We start from the raw sequence: 16977 nt of genomic DNA, 5'->3' as shown, positions 1-16977 counted from the left end.
CTAAATAAAATACAGCAGAATATTCAAATTCTAGCTCAACGCTCTTGCCTATGGAATGCTATGGGACTGAGCTTGCCCTTCTTTGTCAGAAAGAGAGACTAGCAAGTGTTTGAGGGGTGTTGAGGACATTTTGACCCTCCGACAATGTACCTTTCTCTTTAACATAATCATAAAGGTTGAATTAAGAACTTAAAAGAGAACTTACAATGGGATTCACCATTCTTGAACTCTATGTCCAGGTACCATGTAATTCTTCTAATGCCAGTGAGGTAAATCTCACACACTGGACAACTGGCAAAAGAAAAAGAAGGCAAGACTTGCAGTCTGAGAACTGGAGTCTGGAACTGAGTGACAGGGCTGACCTACCTTCAGCTAGGTAACCTGTCCTCATTTACAAAACAGAACCACAATAGCTGACTTACCTGTTTCACAGGGTTGGTATGAGACTTGACTGTAATATTTTGTGGGTAGCATCTGGCACACATATGTGTGTCTCTGTGTGTGCATATATGTGTATGTTTATAATAAAAAGGCAAAAGATACACTTAAAAGTGTATCATGCAACTAATAGATTTTTCCACAGAGAAAATTATAGGTAGAATGTAAGGAAATTTATTTCCAGCTAATATTTATAGAGTTCTACACAATTCACAAACTACTTTCCCCTCCATTACTTAACTGATTGTCTCCACACTGCCACAAAATCAACCTAGGCAATATAGCATGATGGTACAAGTGGGTGACTACATTAAGCCTTTAGAACAAACTCCAAAGTTACTTTTTTCTTTTGCTTGATATCATTCACAGGTTATAATCATATCATTGTAATCAATCTAGAATGAATTAAACACATGTGGCTTATTGATGATGATAAGAGTTTCGATTACTGGAGTTCGAGCCAGGATAGAGGTGTAGGTAGAAATGCTTCACTTCCTCACACAACCAAAAGAAGGATAACAACAATTAAAAAAGAATAAACAACCAGAACTGCCGGAAAATCACACTGCATGGAACTCGGACAACCAAGAGTTAAAGAAACATTCATCCAGACTGGCAGGAGAGACAGAGATGGGCAGCCAGGAGGAAAGGACCCATGGCAAGGTGGTGGACTCCTCAGTAGAGACGGGGCTGGCTGACCAGAAAGACTTTAAACCTGTAGTTGTAAAACACTGTGGGGGTTACAGAGGTGGGAGAAACTCACGGTCTTATAGGAGAGTTTGTTGGAAAGTGGGGCTAGAGCAGAGCAAGGGAGAGGCATTGCTCCTTCTCTGACCCCTCCCCCACAGACAGCACTACAGTGAAGCAAAGAGGGTTGCCTTCCCTGGCAAATACCTAAGGCTCCACCCCCTTACAACATAACAGGTATGCTGAGACAAAGAAATATGGCCCAAATGAAAGAACAGATCAAAACTCCAGAAAAACAACTCAGTGACAAGGAGCTAGCCAACCTATCAGATGCAGAGTTCAAAACACTGTTAATCAGCAATGTGCACAGAAATGGTTGAGTATGGTCGCAAAATGAAGTAAAAAATGCAGGCTATATAAAGTGAAATAAATGACAATATACAGGGAACCAACAGTGAAGGGAAGGAAACCAGGACTCAAATCAATGATTTGGAACAAAAGGAAGAACTAAACATCCTACCAGAACACAATGAAGAAACAAGAATTCAAAAAAATGAGCAGTGGCTTAGGAACATCTGGGACAATTCTAAACGTTCCAACATCCAAATTATAGGTGTGCCAGAATGAGAAGAGGAAGAGTAAGAAATTGAAAACTTATCTGAACAAATAATGAAGAAACACTTTCCCAATCTGGCAAAGGAAACAGACTTCCAGGAAGTTCAGGAAGCCCAGAGAGTCCCAAAGAAATTGGACCCAAGGAGGAACACACGAAGGCACATCATAAGTTACCCAAAATTAAAGATAAGGAGAGAATCTTAAAAGCAGCAAGAGGAAAGGAGTTACTTACAAAGGAGTGCCCATTAGGCTATTAGCTAATTTCTCAAAAGAAACTTATAGGCAAGAAAAGCCTGGAAAAAAGTATTCAGAGGTCTTGAAAGGCAAGGACTTCCACCCAAGATTACTCTATCTAGCAAAACTATCATTCAGAATACAAGGGCAGATAAAGTGCTTCCCAGATAAGGTCAAGTTAAAGGAGTTTATCATCACCGAGCCCTTATTATATGAAATGTTAAAAGGACTTACCTAAGAAATAGAAGATCAAATACTATTAACAGTAAAATGACAACAAACTCATAACTATCAACAACTGAACCTAAAAAACAAAAACTAAGCAAACAACTAGAACAGGAACAGAACTGCAGAAATGAAGATCACATGGAGAGTAATCAGTGAAGTGGGGGAGGGGAAGAATGGGGGAAGGTACAGGGAATAAGAAGTATTACTGGTAGGCATAAAATAGATAGGGAGAGGTTAAGAATAGTAGAGGAAATAGAGAAGTCGAAGAACTTATATGTACCATCCATGATAAGAATTAAGAGGGTGGGAGGGGGATGCTGAAGGGTGTGGGGGTGCAGGGCAGAAAGGAGATAAAGGGGAGAAAAAAATTGGGACAGTTGTAATAGCATAATCAATAAAATATACTTTAAAAAAGAATTATGAGTACTCTGATTAGTCTCATCATTGCTAAGATTATCAGAACTATGATATATTGGACATCTATTAGCTGCCAGAGAGTGTTCTGGGCACTTTGCATCAATATCTTATTTAATCCATATACTAACCCAGGAGTAAGTGATGTGTTTATTCCCATTTAAACATTAGGAAACTGACCCTCATGGGAGCTAACTTATCTGAGACCATATAGTTAGTAAATGTAAAACCATGTGCATCTGGTCAAAGGCCAGGACTGTTCACAACCAGCATTCCCTTCTCACCAGAAGAAACCATGGTGCTGCAAGCCCCCAGGCACCTATGGGGCCTGAAGCACAAAGAGCCCTAGACAGATCCAAAGATAAGGAGGCAGATAAATGTGCAGAAGCTGAGCAGAATAAGGAGCACAAAGTTAATCATGGAGAAAAGAGCACCTCTTGCTGCAACCAGCCACCAGACCAGGCCAAATCATGTCCCAAGCAATTTTCTGGGCAGCCTTCAGAGGGTCACCCAGCCTAAGAAGCCAGCCAATTATGCCTGATCACTCTCTGTAGCCTTGTCCTTACAAAAGACAAGTCCAGATTGGCCCAATGTAGACAAATGAGCAGTTCTATTTTCTCTGAAAGGTAATCTAATTCCCTTTCAATTTAAACGTCTCCACAGTTTCCTAACAGGCCTCAGTGGGGCTCATGTAGAAATTAGTAAGTTCAAAATGTGCCCAGTTTGCTTTCATTATCATTTTTTACCATGCAGTGGATAGAATTTTCATTATTACTCAAAGATTTTTCTGCATCTGATTCTCTTAGAAGGTCATATCCACTGGGCTCAGATACAGGGTTGAGAAATGAGTCAAGTATAATGTACTTAACTGAGGTCTGAGGGAAGTTCCATTGACTAAGAACTGGTGCCTCTACTGATCAGGTGGGGTAGGTATCAAGAGGCAATATAATAGGAAAAGGGACCCCAGAGCAAGTGGTGAGAAGTGCAGCCCCACAGCTAGCCTGCTCTGGGATACTGAGCAAGTATTATTATAGTTTGGTCTCCCTGTAATTTAGATATCACATCCATGAAACAGGCAGAGAGAAGGATCTGTAAAAGAACACTTAAATACAACATGCATCAAAGACATTCTTTAAATTTAACCACATAACCACCCTGGAAAGCTTATGTTATTTTTCATATGAACTACTATATGACCTAGAAATCCTACTTCTGAGTATATATTCAAGGAAAATAAAATCAGGATATCAAATAGATATTCCCATGTTCATTGCCTAACAATTCACAATAGCCAAGATATGGAAACAACCTAAGTGTCTGCCAACAGATGAAAGGATAAGTGTAAATATATGTTTCACACTTACATATGAAATGGAATATTATTCAGCCACAAGAAAGAAGAAAATCCTGACAGTTGCTACAATGTGGACAGACGACCTCGAGGATATTATGCTCAGTGAAGCCAAACAAAGATAAATACTGCATGATATCGCTTACATGTAAAATCTGTTATGTGGAATCACTTACATATGGAATTACTTCTATGTGAATTCACTTACAGGTGTAATCAGCTTTGAAAAGCCAAACTCAATAGAGACAGAGTAGAATAATTGTGACCAGGAGGGTGGAGGACATAGGGAAGTGTTGATCAAAGAGTAAAAATGTTCAGTTAGAAAATGAATAAGTTTTGGGAATCTAATGTACAGCATGATTATTATAGTTAATAATACACACACACACAAATGGTAAGTATGTGAGGTAATGGAGGTGTTAGATAAGGCTATGGTTTAATCATTTCACAATATATACATTAAATCAACATGCTGTGTACCTTGAACTTATTCAATGTTATATGTCAATTATATCTCAATAAAGTTTGGGGAAAAGCAATTATGAACTATAGAATTTTTTTTTATTTTTTATTATTGTTCAAGTATGGTTGTCTCCAATTTTCCCCCACCCGAGCCTTCCCCACCTCCCATCCTCAACCTTACTTTCCTCTGGCTTTGTCCATGTGTCCTTTATACACATTCCTGACAACCCTTCCCCCCATCCCCTCACTATGCCCTCCCACCTCCCCTCCGTTTACTGTCACTTTATTCTTAATTTCAATGTCTCTGGTAATATCAAATATTAATTGAATAGGAAGCCATTTAGCCATTTAATAATTTGCAGAACAATATTTAATAGAATGGTATATTTTCATTTTTTAGTGAGACAAGTTATATTATTGAATATAAGGTAGAAAAAAAGAGTAGAAAATGAGTGAAAGGGATATACTAAAATGTTAATAGAGGCTCTGGAGGTAAAGAAAAACATTGTCCAGATTTTTTTTTAGTGCTTTGCTATATTTTTCTCATTTTCTACAATAAAGATTATTGTCAATAATCAGGAGATATACAATAAAAACTATTTTATATCCCTGAACTTTGCATTCTATGCAAAAATGAATCATGATTTTTATTTAAATAAATGACACTTTACATAGAAAATTTTTATTTAAAAAATTGTTACAGGAGTGGAAATTACAAGAGAAACAAGACAGGGAAAAAATAATACAGATGACCCACCTCCCACCAAACACATAACTCACCCTTATGGACTAAACTGGAAATAAAGACCACTGGGAAAGGGGTGGAAAGTGACCCACAGCACAGGAGCAGTTGATAAGGTGGGGGGGGGGGACTAAAAGCTGCTGTTGACTTCGAGAAGTGATGGAGCCAGCAGATATAAATTTTTCAATTTTATGAGAATGATAGGGATCTGAAATAAATCTTATTTTCTTTTTAAGATAAATGTTTTGAAATAAACCTTGCAGCATGGATGGATGACCAGTGCCTGTGTCCTGTCTTAGAGCTAATCATAAATAACAAAGAGAAAAATAGCTTTGACCATTTTGAAAAGCATCTTTTTATTTTTTGCTCTTAAAAGCTTAGAAGATTGTATTTGATGCATTAAGCTAGATTTTTTAAATGCAGCTGCAACTATCAGGAGGAGTATAGAAATTGTCTTCAGATGAAAATAACTAGTCAGGGCTTAGCTTAGAAGTAAAGCTTCATTTCAAGATGTGCCTTAAAACCCATGGGCACAAACAATGGTTAGAATACAAATTCAAGTTTAAAGGCATTTGGTAGGCTTATGATTTAAGGAAATTCTTTGGTGAATATTCAGGTAAAATTGTTAATTGTCCTTCGGCCTTATAACCAAAGAAGATAAGTCATCTTTTATAAATTGAAACTTTCAAATATCAGATTTGCTTGAAACGTATCCCCCACCCCGCATTTTGGTCTGTACATTAGAAATCTTGTACCTTAACTGTAGAACAGCTTGTTCAACAACTTGAGTTTCCTTTTTCACTAATGGATGAAACAGGGCTACACTGAAGGCAGACATTAATCAGGCACATCCCCTCCCTTTTAAAGAGTTAGCCTCACTACACTCAAGGGACAACGGCACCCATTTACTTCCCATTTAACACGTTGTTGGTTTTCTCTGCTCTGTTTCAAAGAGGGGTCCCACATTCAAATGGAAAGGTGTGTGAGAGGACTTGTTTGGAGGAAGAACCACTGCACACAGGCTTTGAGAGCAAAAGAGGCGAGGGAAGCCAGGGGCACATGGCACACTCCAGACAGGGAAGCTGCCGCTCAGCTCTGCATTTCTGACCTGATTCGTCAAGACCAACCAGAGTCCTCCCCTTTTTATGGTAAATCTCCCAATATCTAAATGTTATATCTATTTTTTTAAAGCACAGAGTATATGCCAAACCAAACATTTTCATAATCCAAACATTTTTGCTAGTGTTTGTTTTAAAAACCCATTTCTGAGGATTGTTAAGAATTGTTGATTAACCCAATACAAGAAAGAGAGGAGTTGGGATATTCCCAGGCTGGCAAAGGTTTGGAGAGGAGACCTCATCTTTTGTGGGAAAATAAACGTCGTGGGATTTATACTTCCCAGTGGAATCTGGCTGAATTGAGACATGTGAGGATGGCTGGCAGTCATAGTGAAACATTCTAACTCTAAACACCATGGAAGTCACAGTCAGGTGCCCTTGGTGGTTATCATTCTACATGAAATCATGATGAAGCCTTCTGAGAGTCAAGAGCATCTCCCCATGTTTTGCAAGAATGCTTATGGGTTTATCTTCACATAACACTGAAGTTGCCCCATTTAACCCACCCCCTCACTCCTCACTTTATAATCTTCTGTAATGAAAAAAGGACCGTCACAAGGCTTATCTCTTCAAAGTCCAAAACAGCCAATTTTTTCTGCCCAAGTAGCTCATAATGTAGCAGACAAACTGTCAGGAAACATAGACTTTATCACAGTGAAAATCTCAGCCTGGCACCCATCTATCATAAAACAATCTTCTAAAAATCTTGAAAACCTTCATTAAATTTCCTGTCTTCCTCCTGACAGTTATAAAATGTTAACAATATTACTCATGATGCAGGCATCTTCATAAATTCTTTGTTCAATCTCTCCACCCTCTGCCAATACTATCCCCTTCTCTTTGCCAAAATCTATGGAAACATGAGACATAGCCACATTCTTCCCATACCCCTCTTCGGGCCTGGACTTTGCAGAGGGTTAAAGGAGGAAGTAGTTGCAGTCTTAAAAACAATGAGAAGGCTCTCCATCCATAAGCTGTAGAGGGCAAAATTGCACTGCTTTTGGGTTCTTCCTCTGAAAACAACATCCACTTTGAAGCTCAAGGGCACAGTGCTGTCCTACATTTAGCAAATATTTACCAATCTTTTTTCTTTCCCTTTCCTCTTGCCAACCTACCAAGCTACAAGTTTTCACATGCCCGTGATATGCAAGTAGTGGGGACAGTGGGTCACACACTTTCTCATGTCTACGGGCCATCTTTCTAGAAGGGACTCCTCTATGGAACTTACTAGCCCAATTCTTCCATCTTACAAAGACCACTTCAGCAACATACCATTTCTCAGAGGAATAAATAAGTCTTTTGCATTGGAGGTGACACCAAGGAGAAAAACCATAAAGAGGTAGAGAATCCACACCAGAAATAAGAAGAGGCATACCACTTTGAAATCACAGGCTGATCTATAAGATACACAGCATAGTGATAACAGCTACAAAGCCCGAGCCTGGGCTTTGTGAGGTTTCCCAGCTTGTCTCCACAGTGAGCCAAGCCCAATCACACTAAGCCTTCATCTCACCTGCAAAAGGAACTGGTGCATCTTTGTCCAGGGCTACTAGTGGTGGGTCCAAAATGACTGTGTCATTGTTCTCAGTAATGACTCCATGGTACGAAGTCTCGATCCATGGCTTGTGCTTGTTAACTGTGGAAAAACAAAACAAAAAGATTCACCTTTAAGATCATCATTTGAATAATTAATTCATAATACTAGTATTAATATTGTATATTTACCCAATCATAGACTTTCATCTAACCACCACATGAGGGACATAGAGCATGTTAGTCTCATTTTTTTAAGATTTATTTATTTATTTTTTAGAGAGGGAAGGGAGGGAGAAAGAGAAAGAGAGAGAAACATCAATGTGTGGTTGCTGGGGGCTGTGGCCTGCAACCCAGGCATGTGCCCTGGCTGGGAATCGAACCTGCAACACTGGTTCACAGCCCGCGCTCAATCCACTGAGCTATGCCAGCCAGGGCTGTTAGCCTCAGTTTTATACCCAAGGACACTTCAGAGAAATGCAGAGGGAGGTTCAATAATTCACTCCATGTACGCAGAAAGTGAGATGAGCACTGAGATTGAAAACACAGGTTTGGTTTTGAGATTGTGGACCTTTTACTTTACCAAAAACTCATTATCTCTATTTCTTGATGCCCCATATAGATACTGTTAAAAATTGTTTAAAAGCTTTTACTCCCCAAAACTACTATCCATTAATAGATGTTTCAGAATTAAAATCTGTTATCAATCAACAGACTCGCAGATTACAGCCATGTGCTAGAATTTCTGACCTCAACCTAATCTAATCCACAATTAGGAGCTGTGACTGCATTTTATACACATACATGTATGTCTGAGTACCAATATATCTGCAAAGAGTAAAGATAAGACAAACATTCGATTATTTTCTGGTGACTTCAAGATTGTTATCTAAATGGTCTAAATTACCTAGCAATTTAATTTCTCTTCAATAATTTGATTAGTTGAATGATATATGATCTAATGAACAATTAATACACTTAAAACACATACTGAATATACATTACTGGTTGATTTATATCCCCAAAACACAGGTTGGAATCTTAACCTCCAGTACCTTGAAATACGACCTTAGTTGGAGACAGGGTCTTTACAGAGGTAAACAAATTAAAATGAGGATGTTAAGGTGGGTTTTAATCTAAATTGACTGGTGTCCTTATAAAAAGTGGAAATTTTGACCCAGAGACAGACATACACATAGAGAGAACATCACGGGAAGATTAGAGTTGTGGTGTCACGAGCCAGAGAACTACCAGGAGCCAGTAGAGAGGCATTCAGAGCAAGCATGGTCCTGCTGACAACTTGACTTAACACTTCTGGCCTCTAGAACTGTGAGACAATAAATTTCTGTGGTTCTAATTCATCCCATTTGTGGTACTTTGTTAAGGCAACCATAGAAAATGAGTACAAAATACTTATAGTTAACAGGTACTAATGAAGAGTAGAAACATAAAATATGACATGCCATTATTGATGTAATATTCCTGTGAGAGAATCTTAACTGATGAATATGTCATTTCTGCCAATTCCATCACCTTGATTAAGTCTGGCCCAGCTGTTTCCTATCTGGATAGCAGCAGTGACTGGTCTTCTAGCAAGAAGTCTTGTCCCACTCTAATCCAATCTCAATACTGGCATTAAGAGTGATCTTTCTAAAATATTAATCTGTTTACTCAACTGTGAGTGCCTTTATTTTATTCCCCATGTGCTCTCAGAGAAATCTAGGTGCAGAATAGGTGCTTTAGAAACAAAATAACAGGTTAGAGAGAGCCCTAGGATAATCAAAGGTGTCCTGGTGCCAGTCCTCACACCCTGCTTCACAGTTTAAAAGTGTCATCACATATATAATGCTCCCCATGATAACCTGAGAGGTTGATGTGATTAATGGGAAACAATGAAGAAACTACTTCCACAGGTGTCTTTCCAAGATGGCCACAGGACTGGTAACAAATTGAGAAAGCCAAAACTCCTTCATATTCCATATCCAAAAAGCAACCACAGACACACACACACCGTATTATAATATATATGTAATACACATTCTAATATATAACATCCATTATAATACATACATGTTATATTACATGTTTTTCAGTAACCATGGCAAAGCAAGAGCTTATAGATTTGAGAACAGCCTCATCATGGTGGCTCCTGGGTCCTCCCCAACCAATCATACTTCAAAGGATGAGGAAAGTTTCAGGATTGGTGGTAGCCTCAGCCCAGGCCACCTATCCCACAGCAATCATGAACTAAGAGGCAGTTTAGTGGGGCAGGGACATATGTCTTGCTATTCTCAGGTCTTGGCCGCTGAGGCCCATTTCTGCTGACTGAATCATTTCCAGGGCAGACAGCAGCTCTGACTACTGCAGGTCTAAAAGGGGCAGCACACTCATCCATGCTCACATGTTGGTATTTAATCCGGTACCTCATTATGGACACTGGAATAATTACAGCCACCCTGAGCTGTCCCTCTGCTCTTTTATTAGCCATCAACACAAATGCAATGTAAATAATATGCAGCTGTTGGGAGAAATGATTAATCCTTTTTTCCTTTTCATTAAATCTACAGGCTATTCGTTAGAAATGTGTGCAGAGAATATGCCAGGAGCCCACACAGTGTTTCAGATTCATTGCACCACTTGGCTCAGTGGAGGACAATGGAATTAGGAGTCGCAGTTGTTGGGTTTCAGCCATGCTTAGCCACTTCAGGGCTGATCCTGTGCAAATCAGGTGACCACAAAGACTTAACTCTCACAGCTGTAAAGTGGGAAATACAACACCACTCACAGTGTCGTCAGATCATCTGGGCGGGCTGGAGACAAAACCCCTGACGTTTCATTACTCAGACTTACCACCCTGCTCAAAGAGCAGGGACAGTGTCTGCAGGAGAGGCAATTTATAGACCTTAAAGTTGAGGTTCTCCCTTTGAGTGGGAATGGGTTTATTCCCTCCTATCAATAGGACTGCCTCCCTTTCTCCTCTCCATCATTACTACAGTTATTTGGGTACTTATCACATACACATTAGACATTTTACATACACTCCTTCATCCTCACAACTTTTTTAGGTAAAAGTTCGAATCTCATTTTGTAGGTAGGAATTGAGGCTGAGGGGTTTAAATATTCCCATTTTGGAGAATAAGAATGTTAATATCCCTAGAATTTCTCATTCCTTTCCCACTTTATAACTTCCTTCAGGCCTATCTTGACTTTTGTTTTGTCACATTCTAAAAACATTTGCATTTTGATGTGTAGCCAAAATTAAATCTTTTTTTTTTTGCTTTCTCTATAAATCAAATCCTCAGATTGCTAAACCAATAGTGTAAAATTTACATTATTTTGGCTATGAGCATATTATACATGGCTGAGCCAAGCACTGTGCAAGCATTATTTGTCCTTCTTAGTAGTCCAACAGTTGTTTCAAGGACAAAATTCCTTGAATCCAGACCAATTGTACTCTTGATTCTTTTACTTCATCAAATGGCCAAGTCACACTCCATTTTAACTTGCATTATATTTGAAACCAGCTTCTTTTGTATATTATTTTGTTTTCTGAATTTCATGATTATCTCTTTATTGAGTTATGAAACATAGAACTTCTTCATCACATCACAACCATATCATACCTTTTTATTCATTTCATCTACTACTCATTCCTCATTTTTAAAATGGAGATAAGTACTTGATAGGAATGTTATAAAAATTGCATATAAGCATTTAGGCAAATGTAGTACCTTGATAGCAATAGGCATTCTAATTCTCTCATGTCCCCCTAGCTCATCTCAAGCTTCCAAGTGACTGGTGTGTGGCCTTCCACTCTCAGGGGTATTTACCACAGCTTTATTCATTCAACAAATATTTATGGAGTGTCTCAAATATACAACAGACTATTTAAGTATCTGGAGTAAAATGGGGTAAAGTCCCTGAAAAATCATTTCAAAAAATTTAACATCCACTCATAATTAAAATTATGGGCAAATAAGGAATTGAAGGAAACTTTCTTAATTTCATAAAGAACTTTTAAAATATATTTTATTGATCATGCTATGACAGTTGTCCCAGTTTCCCCCCTTTGCCCCTCTATGCTCAGTAAGGCTCTTCCCTCCAGCAATCCCCCAACCACTTAGTTCATGTTCATGGGTCCTGCATATAAGTTCTTTGGCTTCTCCGTTTCCTATACTATTCTTAACATACCTCTATCTATTTTGTACCTACCAATTATGCTTCTTAATCCCTGCAAATTTCGCCCCATTCTTCTCTTTCCCCCTCCCAGCTGATAACCCTCCACATGATCTCCATATCTGTGATTCTGTTCCTGTCCTAGTTGTTTGCTTGGTTTGTTTTAGTTTTTTAGATTCAGTGTTAATAGTTGTGAGTTTGTTGTCATTTTAATATTCATAGTTTTGAAATTCTTTTTCTTAAATAAGTCCTTTTAACATTTAATATAATAAGGGCTTGATGATAATGAACTCCTTTAGCTATACCTTGCCTGGGAAGCACTTTATCTGCCCTTCCATTCTAAATGATAGCTTTGCTGGATAGAGTGATCTTGGTTGTAGGGTCCTGCTTTTCATCACTTTGAATACTTCTTGTTGGTCCCTCCTTGACTAAAAAGTTTCTTTTGAGAAATCGGCTGACAGTCTTACAGAAACTCCTTTGTAGGTAACTCTCTGCTTTTCTCTTGCTGCTTTTAAGATTCTCTATCTTTAACCTTTGGCATTTTAATTATGATGTGTCTTGGTGTGGTCCTCTTTGGGTCCAACTTCTTTGGGACCCTCTGTGCTTCCTGGATTTTTATGTCTATTTCCTTCACCAAATTAGGGAAGTTTTCTCTTTTTAAAAAGATTTTATTTATTTATTTTTAGAGAGGGCAAGGGAGGGAGAAAGAGAGAGAGAGAATCAATGTGTGGTTGCCTCTCACATGGCCCTACTGGGGACCTGGCCTGCAACCTAGGCATGTGCCCTGACTGGGAATCGAACCTGCAAAGCTTTGGTTCACAGCCACACTCAATCCACTGAGCTACACCAGCCAGGGCATGGAAGTTTTCTTTCATTATTTTTTTGAACAAGTTTTCAATTTCCTGCTTTTCCTCTTCATCTGGCATCTCTATGATATGGATGTTGGCACTTTTAAAGATGTCCCAGAATCTTCTTATAATCTCTTTTTTTAATTCTTATTTCTTCATTTTGTTCTAGTTGAATATTTCTTCCTTATGTTCCAAATTAACAATTTTAATCCCAACTTCTTCTCTTCATTGTTGGTTTCCAGTGGATTTTTCTTTATTTCACTTAGTGTAACCTTCATTTCTTCCCTTGTTTTTGCCATACTCAATACATTCTCTCACCATCCTGATCACCAGTGTTTCGAACTCTGCATCTGATATGTTGACTATCTCTGTTTCATTTAGTTCTTTTTTCTGAGGTTTTGTTCCATTCTTTCATTTAGGTCACATTTCTTTGTCTCCTCAATTTGGCAGCCTTCCTGTTTGTTTCTGTGTATTAGGCAGAGCTGCTTTGATTCCCTGTCTTAGCACACCTGTTAAGTTGTATAGGGCAGAACCTTAGGAATTTGCGAGGTCGGGGCAACCTGCTTCACCGATCTGTGGTTCTGTGTGGGGGAAGGGATAGAGAGGGCACAATGCCACTGCCTGGCTTCTGTAGGTTTGCCCAGAACTTACCCCATTTCCAGTCACTTCACCCTCTTCTGGTATGTAACTGGCCCCTTCTAGCTGTTGCACTGGTGGTGTCTCCCAGAGTGGATGGGTTTGCATTAAGTCCTTGTGGTCCCTTTAAATGGACTCTCCTGAGAAACTGGCAGCTTCTTCTGCCTCCCCAACCCTCACTGGCTTTTACAGCCAGAAGTAATGGGGCTTTATCTTCTTGGTGCAGGAACTCTGTGCTGTGAAGTCTGGCCTGGGGCTGGGGTTGCTCACTCCCAAGGTATCCCTCCTGATTTTTATACACCTCACCTGAATGTGGGACTGCCTGCTCCACTGTCTCTCTACCCATCTCCACCCCTCCTACCCATGTGGATGAATGTGGCTTCTTTAAATCTTTGGTTGTTGGACTTCCATACAGTTTGCTTTTCTGGCAGCTCTGCATGTTTTTTTGTTTTGAGGTTAGTTGTAATTCTTCTTGTGGTTGCCTAGGAAGTGAAGCATGTCTACCTACACCTCCATCTTGACCAGATGTCTGATACAGCACTTTTATGAAAACCTGTAGCAAATATCATGCTTAATGGTTAGTGAATGAATGATTGCCTCCCAGGGGCAGGAAGGATACAAGCGTGTCCACTCTTATCTTATATGGTACTATTCACATTGTACTGAAAGTTCCAATGTGTACAACAAAGTAAGAAAAAAATCAGATTGAAAATTGAAATTGTTTTTATTCACAGAGGACATGATCATCAATGAAGCGAATTCTATGGAATCTACTGAAATGCTATTAGAACTAATAAGTGAGTCTAGGAAGGTCACAGTATACAAAGGTAAAATATAAAAATGAATTGTATTTCTATGCATTAGCAGTGAACAGCTGGAAATTTAAATTCAAAAATACTAATAGGATAGCATAAAAAACATGAAACAGGAATAACTTTCACAAAATTCATGCAAGATCTGTACACTGGAAACTCTGTAAGACACTGTGGAGAGAATTTAGAGAAGATCTGAGCAGTCTTAATGGAGCATTCATGATATGATAAGACTCACTATAGTTAAAATATAAATGTTCCCCTGAGCTATAGAGTCAATGCAAGTCAAAATAATAGCAGGATTTTGTTAATGGATAAACTAATTTTAAATGTTTTATGAAAATGAAAAAGACCTGTTATTGCCAAAACAATTTTGAAAATCAAGAGCAAAATTGGAGGACTCACACTACCTGATTTTCAGACTTATTGCAATACTACCCTAATTAAGAGAGTATGGTATTGACATGAAGATAGCATGTAATGAAAAGAAGATATAGAGTGCAGAAATAAATACACATACATATGACCATGACCAATTAATTTCTGACACATGTTCCAACATAATTCAATAGAGGGCAAGGCTGGTCTTTTCTTTAAATGTTGTTGGAAAAATTAGAAATCCATATCCAAAATAATTTTTCAATCCTACTGCACAACCATACACAGAAATTATCTCTAAATGGATTTTGGTCCTAAATGTAGGAGATAAAATTATAAAACCTTTAATAGAAAGTACAGGAAAAAATCTTAATGTCCTGAGGTTAGGCAAAGATTTATTTGAAGGGACAAAATAAGCATGGACCTTAAAAGATAAAATTGATACAGCAAACATAAAAATTATAAACTTTTAATTTTTTTGTCTCTTGCTTTTGGATTTTCCTTTTTTTTTATTGTTGTGCAATCACAGTTGTCCCCATCCCCCCACCATTACTCTCCCTGCCCTATCCACCAAACACACTTAAGATATTTTTTTTTAAACCACAGACTGGGAGAAAATATTTGCAAAATATATCTCATAAAGGATTTGTATCCATACATATAAAGAACTCTTAAAACTCAATAAAATGACAAATAATATGTTTTAAAAGGCAAAAATTTGAACAGATCTCTCACCAATGTAAATATATGAACAGCAAGTAAGAACATGAACAGAAGCTCAACATTAATAGTTTTCAATAACAAGTAAATCCACAATGGGATAACACCACACCTCCATTGCATGGTTAAAATAAAACAATACCAAGTTCTGATGAAGATGTGAAGCAACTGAAACTCATGTATTGCTGGAAAGAATGTAAAATAAAACACTTTGGAAAATATTTTAGACTTCTAGTCAAGTTGGCGGCATACATGGCTCACCTCTTTGCACAACCACATCAAAATTACAACTAAAATATAGGACAACCATCACTCAGAACTGTCAGAAATCAAGTTCAATGGAAATCGGACAACTACAAAATTTAAGAAACCACATCCATCCAGACTGGTAGGAGGGGCACAGATGCAGAAAGGGCTGGTGCCTCACCCACTCGTGGTAGATAAAAACTCAGGAGGGATATCTCAGGAGTGAGGAATCCCATCACACCAGATTCCCCAGCCCAGGGTTCCAGCCCCAGGAAGGTAAGTCCTCACAACTGCTGGCTGCAAAAACCAGTGGGGGATGAGTTGGTGGAAGAAACTGCTAAAGCCCCAAGCAGTTCCTCTTAAAGAACCCATACACAGACTCACCTCCTCAGACTCACTCCCTCTGAGCTACTGCACCAGGGTAGTAGCTTGAAAGGCACCAGTGATATACAGAGAGAAACTGAAGTGTCTGGCATCAAGGCAAGCAGAAGCCCTTTTCTAATCCTTCCCTTGACAGAGCCGGCAAGATGGTGCTGCATCTGAGACTCCAACAATCTGGCTAGCACTGTATGACCTACCTTGGAGATCCCCAGAAACTCTGACTCACCCAACTTATGGGCCTATCCAAGTTGTTTTTCCATATCAGTGGCTATTCTTAGCTCATGCTTCACAACTTCCCATATCCTCTCAAACAAGCAACAGCTGATCTCAGTGAGCCCCTGGCCCACCACTAGCAGCAGCCAGCCTAGATTCACAGCTTGGCTTCACTTGGGAATCTCTAAACCCAACACAAGTAGCAGCCCTCTCAGATTGCTTTATGGCTCAGACAAGGTGGCCCAGGGAAAACACAGGTGGGGGCTGACCTTGGCCTGCACCACTTGGGAAAACCCAGGGCAAACACACCCATGAGACAGCTAGAGACCATGTTGGGGTACCACCACCCTGCCCCTTGCACAGCTGATCCTCCACAGAGAGCAGAGGTTGGTGGTAAGTGGTCATAGCCAATCCTTGCAGTTGACTAGCCTGGGTAAATCCCTCTCATTGATCTGTCAACAGCAATCAAGGCTCAACTACAAGAGGAGAGTGTACTCCGCCCATGTAAAGGGTGCACTTTGAGTACCCAGCTTGGATGATAGGGGAGGCTGTGCCACTGGATCTTACAGGACACCTACTACATTAGGCCACACTATCAAGACACAGAGTCAAAGCAGCTCTAACTAATACACAGAAACAAACACAGGGAGGCTGCCAAAATGAGAAGATAAAGAAACACAGCCAAAATGAAAGAACAGATCAAAACTCCAGAAAAAGAGCTAAACAAAATGGAAATAAGTAATCT

At 39.1% G+C, this 16977-nt stretch overlaps 1 protein-coding gene across 2 annotated transcripts in view; it reads right to left on the bottom strand.

The window, feature by feature from the left end:
- Nucleotides 1-16977, bottom strand: part of CLSTN2 (calsyntenin 2) — a 576448-nt gene that overhangs the window by 348213 nt on the left and 211258 nt on the right. For both annotated transcript variants that reach the window (XR_004904237.1, XM_036030728.1), the window contains exon 2: nucleotides 7803-7925. Coding sequence is in view for 1 of the 2 variants with exons in the window: in XM_036030728.1 (XP_035886621.1) it covers nucleotides 7803-7925 (123 nt within the window). In the remaining variant the exon portion in view is untranslated. The remainder of the gene's footprint in view (nucleotides 1-7802; nucleotides 7926-16977) is intronic.

Source organism: Phyllostomus discolor, chromosome 7 (genome assembly GCF_004126475.2).
Source record: "Phyllostomus discolor isolate MPI-MPIP mPhyDis1 chromosome 7, mPhyDis1.pri.v3, whole genome shotgun sequence".
In the NCBI taxonomy this organism is placed as follows: domain Eukaryota; kingdom Metazoa; phylum Chordata; class Mammalia; order Chiroptera; family Phyllostomidae; genus Phyllostomus; species Phyllostomus discolor.
The sequence above is the reverse complement of the archived record's forward strand: the minus strand, read 5'-3'. Positions and strand labels throughout refer to the sequence as shown.